The 7,626-nt window shown below is 38.5% G+C and overlaps 1 protein-coding gene across 2 annotated transcripts; it reads left to right on the top strand.

Moving 5' to 3' along the window:
• The first annotated feature begins 4,071 nt into the window (after positions 1-4,071).
• Positions 4,072-7,251, top strand: HOXB8 (homeobox B8). 2 transcript variants are annotated; one of them, XM_077459775.1, is made up of 2 exons: positions 4,072-4,893; positions 6,215-7,251. In XM_077459775.1, the coding sequence occupies exons 1-2, from the start codon at positions 4,470-4,472 to the stop codon at positions 6,526-6,528; spliced, it is 738 nt and encodes a 245-aa protein (XP_077315901.1). In that variant the 5' UTR covers positions 4,072-4,469; the 3' UTR covers positions 6,529-7,251. The 2 variants fall into 2 exon arrangements, with proteins under 2 accessions (XP_077315901.1, XP_077315900.1); XM_077459774.1 differs by having other exon boundaries at positions 4,073-4,893; positions 6,212-7,251.
• The last annotated feature ends 375 nt before the right edge of the window (positions 7,252-7,626 follow it).

Raw genomic sequence — 7,626 nt, 5'->3', positions numbered from 1 at the left:
ATGATGAGGCAGAAGGAAGCTGGGAACTTCGCCTTTGCTTTCTTTCCCCTCCTTTTCAGAAGCCTTGGAAACTCCTCTCTGGGGTTTAATGTCTTTGTTCTTTTTTTTTTTTTTTTTTTCTTCAGCAATTCCTGGCTGCAAGAATTCAAGCAATAAACTTTCAAACAAGCGAACTCTGGCGAGACGTCTGAAATTGTGTTTTCTTTATCAGTATCATACATGAGCTGGCCATTCTCTCTCCCAGCACAGCCCTTCTGCTCTATCTACTAACTTACCAAAAAAAAAAAAAAAAATCCTTCTTTTCAAACACTGTTTACCACCACCCAGGAGGCCTCTCCTAGGCTCTTGGTTGAAAAAAGCATTTGAATTCATCCTCAAAACACCCTGCTTTTTTTTTATCTTATTTTTTATAAATACTGTGTTTTAGTTCAAAAATAAAAATAAAAGTTTTTACACTTTTCAGTTTACCAAGCGCATTACGCAAAAATGCACACAAGGTGGCGCTCTTGGTCTTTGATTTGTTTTGCTGGGTTGTAAGCATTTATATGGAGTGATACACAGCACTCCTTTATTTTATTTATTTTTTACTTTTTTTTTTCTATATCTGATCATCGTCATAAGAAAAAAAAGCATAAAAAAAGGAGATATCTTATAAATGTAACTTCTGTAGATAATTCAGCTTTATTGCACTGTAAAACGTTTTAACAATCAGTAAATTAGTGAACAATAGCACTGTGGGATGATGAGTGTTGGAAGGAAGAGTTGGAAACCGTCTTGGGGAAATTCTTCCCTGCAGATTGCACTTAATTATAAAGAGGCTTCCAAAAACAGGGTACCCTGTGACGTCAGTGGTCATCAGTGGTCACCCACTAGCAAGGAGGCTGTGAACTCATTCAAGGGGACTGTTACAGCAAGATTTAATCACATAAGATGAATATGGTACTTTAGAAGTATAATCTCTTTACACCAGACCCTAATTAGCATGATTATATGGAAGAATGTTGAACGTTAAAGAAAGGACCATGATGCTTGTGTTGCTTAATTTCCCAATGAGAGATAATGTTACCATAACCTTTAAATCTGTGGGGCATATTCTGCATTAATCCTTAATTTATTGGAGGGATCCGTTTCATTTGCGATACAGTGGGCTCAAGAGAGGTCTAAGCATCGTTACCCCATCAGACAACTGGGTAGAAGAACAAGTGTGTGTGTGTGTGTGTGTGTGTGTGTGTGTGTGTGTGTGTGTGTGTGTGTGTGTGTTAAATTACATATAATCCTACTCCAGAGTGTGGACTAATTCATTTTCTATTTGCTCTAATTTGTTGTTTAATAAATCTGAAAAAACGAAAAAAAAAAAACTTCTGCTGTATAACAAGGGACTGTTGCACCATTTTATGTAAACCCCTGTTGCGGTCCTAGTGGTAGCCATGTCTAAACCCCATTGCCCAGCACCTATAAACAATTGATTCACATTATTTTAAATGATTCAAATAGAGCAAATCATTTCAGAAGTGGTTTATTCCCGGCCCTCTTCAGCTCGAAGAAACGTTTTACTGAAGGAAGAAAAACTCTTCCTCCAGTTTAAAGGCAGTATTTTAGGAATAAATATATCGCCATTGCCTATTAATGTGTCCCAGTGCACTCATCTATATTTAACCGGTATACAGCGCTTAGGCCTTTATGGGAAGATATGTTCCAGGTTTACTTTGGAGGTGTAGATTGCAGTGAGTTACGTCGGAGACACAAAAGATGTGATTTCCCTTTTATGTTTTAAGACAGGAGGCCAAGACTGAGCCATAAATACTCATCCCTGCCCTCGGAGCTTAGATAGATAGATAGATAGATAGATAGATAGATAGATAGATAGATAGATAGATAGATAGATAGATAGATAGATAGATAGATAGATAGATAGATAGATAGAATATGGATAGATAGATAGATAGATAGATAGATAGATAGATAGATAGATAGATAGATAGATAGATAGAATGCTCGAAGACAGATAGCTAGATATATAGATAGAATTTGGAGAGATGGATAGATAGAATATGAATAGACGGATGTATGGATTTGTAAGGATGGATAGATAGATAGATAGATAGATAGATAGATAGATAGATAGATAGATAGATAGATAGATAGATAGAATATGGATAGATAGATAGATAGATAGATAGATAGATAGATAGATAGATAGATAGAATATGGATAGATAGATAGATAGATAGATAGATAGATAGATAGATAGAATAAGAATAGATGGGTGAATAGATAAATATAATGCTAGAAGATTGATAGTTATATATATACACAAGATACATAGATGAATAGACTATAAAAATGCAGATAGATAGATAGATAGATAGATAGATAGATAGATAGATAGGTCGATCGACAGATTATAGGTAAATCAATCGATAGATTGCATGTTAATAGACTATGAAATTATATATCTATATATAGATAGATAGATAGATATATAGTGATAGATAGATTATAGGTAACTAAATAGATTGTAGGTAAATCGACTATAAAAAATAGATATTCAGAAAGATGGATAGATGGATAGATAGATAGATAGATAGATAGATAGATAGATAGATAGATAAACAGACAGAACAAGGATGGATACATTAAATATATAGACGATGGAAATGCAGATAGGTAGATACATATATAGATATATATAGATATAGATACATATATAGATATATATAGATATAGATATATATAGATATAGAATGATTGAATATAGATATATAGATAGATAAAATGTGGATGTTATATATATATATATTAGAATAATGATGGATACATATAGATGCATACAGCATATACATAGATGGACTTTGGAATTATAGATGGTTAGATACCAGTTAGAATGTATATAGATATAGTGTAGATAGATTTAAATGTGTATATGTGTTATAATGGATACACATTAGATTGGCCGAATATTTCTAAAATATTGTGTACTTCGCAGCCTTGAATAAAAGTGCTGCAAAAACACACAAACCTCCTAACACAACCGAGGTGGCCCAGTACAACATGTGCACTCAAGAGACGCCAACAGCAGGCGTAGCGCAGTACACTGGAGTTCAAACAGCACCCACCACATTGGCTTTGAAGCAATGGGTAAATATGAGTGATTTTTATCTTTAGTGAGTGATAAGGAGCTGATAGTTTACAAAGGTCTGGGGGGGGGGGGGGGGGTGTAGAGGCCAGTGCCTGGACTCCGTGTTGGGTCCCCGGCATGTCCTTCCAATAAGTGACATCTTCAAGTGGAAATGTTTAAACTCGAAATAAAAAATAAAATAAACATGAAGAAAATCAAGGAGAAGAGTTGTTCGGAAAACAATCATTATTTTAATTCGCCATTGACACTTGCAGCATCTTGCAGTAATCATTCGCAGGGTGTGAATGGAAGAAGCGCCTGTTTTATCGCAGTCCTGGAAGAGTCTCATAAACCGCTAACGCTTTTTATATTCTGCGACATAAACAACATCAACATCTCAGCTTTATAGCCTTTTATAGTCCGCTAAACAGTTTACAGGCTTTTTTTTTTGTTGTTGGGTTTGGGGGGGGCGATGAACAAACTCCATTCTTTGACGTGTGAACAGCTCCAACCCTTGATCAATAATAGGGGGAATTGATCATTAAAATGTTAAATATGACTGGCTCGTTTGTTGTAAAATATGTTTAGCCTAAGAAACTGTATGATTTGATAACTTGTATTAAAATCCCAATTACATTTATTGGACCCTCTAAAAACTCGTGGCAATTAAATCGTTGTACTTTTACAGTTTTCTAAACCGACCCTGACATTTAAAAAGGCTAAAACTGCCTCGTTAAATTTTTTTCTTTTTTTTTACAAATTAATGACTAAATGTCCTTCTTTTTTTTTTTTTTAATTTCCAGCACTCCCCCCCAAAAAAAAAAAAATCAATCTTTGGGGTGGGCTAAGGTAGGTGATTTGTTGTGATGGGGGATATCTCATTAGAGGAGGTAGTTAAACATATTTAATCCGTATATTTTCTCCACCTCTCCTCCTCTCTGCTCCATCTCCTCTTCTCCTCTCCCTATCCTGCGCACAGTCCGTGTGGAGCGCTAGAAGCCAATAGGAGCCAATAGGAGCAGGCTTTGGTAATAGATGCAAATGTTCGTGAAAAGACGCTGCAAAATATGAAACAAGTCATTTGCTGCGAAGTAAATCACTGAAACTGTTTATGAACTGGCAATCCCTTCTTGGAAATGTAAAGCGACATATCCTTTAAGTGGTTATTTTTTTTTTAATCCAAAAAAAAAAAAAAAAAAAACAACAAAAAAAAAACAAGGGATGCAATATCATCCAGGCATAGACTTTTGATTGTATCTTTTTCTTTTTATATTCCTGGAAATCACAGACACACCAAGCCAGGAACCCCTTTTTTCCTGCTTTCAAGCATTAAAAGAAAAAAAAAAAAGAAATGAGTTCTTATTTTGTTAATTCACTCTTCTCCAAGTACAAGGCAGGGGAATCTTTGCGCCCCAATTATTATGATTGTGGCTTTGCCCAGGATCTAGGAGGCAGACCCACAGTGGTGTATGGACCCGGTGCTGGGGGCACTTTTCAGCACCCTAGCCAGATCCAGGACTTTTACCATGGAACGTCTTCCCTGTCCTCACCCCCTTACCAGCAGAACCCCTGCGCTGTGACCTGTCATGGGGACCCCGGCAGCTTCTACGGATACGACCCTTTGCAAAGGCAGAGCCTGTTCAGCAGCAGCCAGGATTCGGATCTAGTGCAATACACCGACTGTAAGCTGGCCTCAGCTGGCCTGGGGGAAGAAGCAGAGAGCTCAGAGCAGAGTCCTTCGCCCACACAGCTCTTTCCCTGGATGAGACCACAAGGTGAGCAAAAAATAATTAAAAAAAGTGGGCAAAGTGAGACCATCAAGTGACCCTAGCACTTTACTGTTTTATGGGGGGCTAAACTTGTGCACTTGTGAATTGTTTTATAGTTTAATTGCCCGGATGGAGAGGTTTGCTTTTTTTTTTTTTTTTTACTGCTGGTCACTTCCCCCCCAGCCCTCATTTCCCAGCCCTTTGTAGTGTGTGTCACTAAAGGAAATACATGCATTGCTTTTATTTATTTTCTCTTGTTTTGGGATATTTTTTTTACCCCTTTTGATTGCTGCTTTCCCTGTCCTTCCCCTTTGTGTGTGTTCTGCATTGCTTTTTATTTATTTTCTCTTTTTTTGCTAACTTTTTCCCCTTCTGGTTGCTGCTTTCTATGTCATTTGCCCTTGTGTGTGCCCTGCTTTGCTTTTCATGTTCTCTTTTTTAAGTTATTTTTTTTTCCACCTCTGGTTACTGCTTTCCCTGCCCTCCCCCCTTTATGTGTGTCCCGCATTGCCTCCTATTTTATTTTTCTTACTTTTTCCACCTTCCTGATTACTGCTTTCCGCGTCCTTCCCTGCGTGTGTATCCAGCTTTGCTTTTTATTTTTTTATTTTTAAGTTAACTTTTCCTCTTCTGATGACTGCTTTCTCTATCCTATCATTTGTATGTGTCCTGCTTTGCTTTCTATTTTCTTATTTTTTTTTGTTTGCCCCCTTCTGATTATTGTTTTCCCTGCCCTTACCTTTGTGGTTGTCCTGCTTTGCTTTCTATTTTCTCTTTTTTACATTGTTGTTTTCCCGTCTGGTTACTTGCTATACCTATCCTTTTCCATTGTGTGTGTTATGCATTGCTTTTTTTTCCTCTCTTTTTTGGTTATTATTCCTATTCTGGTCCCTGATCTCCCTACCCTACTCCATTGTGTGTGCCATCCATTGCTTTTTTATTTCCTCTCTTTTTGGGTTATTATTCCTATTTCTGGTCACTGCTTTCCCTCCCCTACCCCATTGTGTATGCCATGCAATGCTTTTTTTTATTTAATCTCTTTTTGGGTTATTATTCCTTCTTCTTGTTACTGCTCTCTCTGTCCTACCCCTTTGTGTGTGTGTTATGCATTGCTTTTTTTATTTCCTCTCTTTTTGAGTTATTATTCCTCCTTCTGGTTGCTGCTTTCACTCTCCTTCTCCGTTGTGTGTCGTGCATTGCTTTTTTAGTCTCTCTTTTTTGGGGTTGTGTTTCCCCTTCCTATGGCTGCTTCCCCTGTCCTCCCCTTTGTGTGTGCCCTGCTGCTGCCTACAGCCCTTCATTCTTGTTCTCTTCTCCTCCTCAGCAGCCGCTGGACGTAGGAGAGGTAGACAGACCTACAGCCGCTACCAAACCCTAGAGCTGGAGAAAGAATTCCTCTTCAACCCTTACCTTACCCGCAAGCGGCGGATTGAGGTGTCTCATGCTTTGGGACTTACTGAGAGACAGGTGAAAATATGGTTCCAGAACAGGAGGATGAAATGGAAAAAGGAGAACAACAAAGATAAGTTCCCTAGCAGCAAATGTGAGCAGGAGGAACTGGAGAAACAGAAAATGGAGAGATCACAACAAGACACTGATGAGGCTCTGGATGGACAAAAGGGTGAGAAGAGCCTGGACTGAGAAGCCCACTGACAAAGCTACTTGTCTCTCCAGCTCTCCCCAATGTTCCTGGAAAGATACAGAAGGGGGCACAATGTTGCTGTAAAAGATGTAGCTGTAAATCGCCCCTTTCTCTGTAACTCATCCTATTTGATACCTAAATTGACCGATGCCCCCCCTCTAAGAACCAGGCAACCTGCTGTCTTCCCACCTGGTAGGGGGGATGGAAATGACTTTCTAGTGTCTGTGTATAACGCAATAGCTTTTTGTGGATCATAACTTGGGGTTTTTGTTTTGTTTTTTCTTTTGTTTTGTTTTTTTTTCTTTTTTGTTTTGGTGGGGACGGTTTGCTCTAGAAGTTTTGTGTGCACTATTTCTCTATGTGGTTTACTGTATTTCTTTCTACAAGACATAAAAAACAGACCAACAACATGAAACTGCCTAATTCTGCTGTAGTCCCCCTTCTCTAACACATTGCTAGATGCCCCCCTCTTGTTTTGTTCCTGGCACCCCTCATTCTCTGTGTGTGCGAGGATGTAGATAGCATGCGCCCAGTGAAAAGCCACTTGTGTTTTTTTTAGGGTTACTGTGAACAGACTGTATACTGTATACGTGAATTCCTTTTATTGAAGGGGGGGGGGGGGGGGTCATTCTCTATTTTATGGTTCTGCACACTTTTGTCCTATTGTCTAAACATGGAAGCGGCGGAAGGAGTTACAATAAAGTTTACAAGAGGGACCGTGACATCATGTGTTTTGATGCTTCCTCCTGGGAGATGGGTTGAAAAGAGAAATAAAAGTCATCTGTGTGTTTTGTACCATCCTTGAATCTATAGGGGCTCCTAGAGACAGAGGATGGTTGTGTTTTAGTAGGGGTTTGGGAGATGCTGGCAAAGGCAAAACAAATCAGTTCTGGTCCTCAAATGTGTCCTTGTTGTGGATCCTCGTCAAGAGATCATCATCAAGAGATGTAGATCATCATCGAGAGATCTCATGAAGAGGTCTCATGAAGAGATCATCGTCAAAAGGTCTCATCAAATGATCACCATAGAGAGATCTCATTAGGAGTTCTCATCAAGAGATCATCATCAAAAGGTCTCATCAAATGATCATCATAGAG

This window comes from Lithobates pipiens, unplaced genomic scaffold (assembly GCF_037356315.1).
Source record: "Lithobates pipiens isolate NorthernLeopardFrog02 unplaced genomic scaffold, aLitPip1_a1.2 Scaffold_28, whole genome shotgun sequence".
Taxonomy (NCBI): Eukaryota; Metazoa; Chordata; class Amphibia; order Anura; family Ranidae; genus Lithobates; species Lithobates pipiens.
Note: the sequence above shows the minus strand (reverse complement) of the source record. Positions and strands in the feature narration are given on the sequence as shown.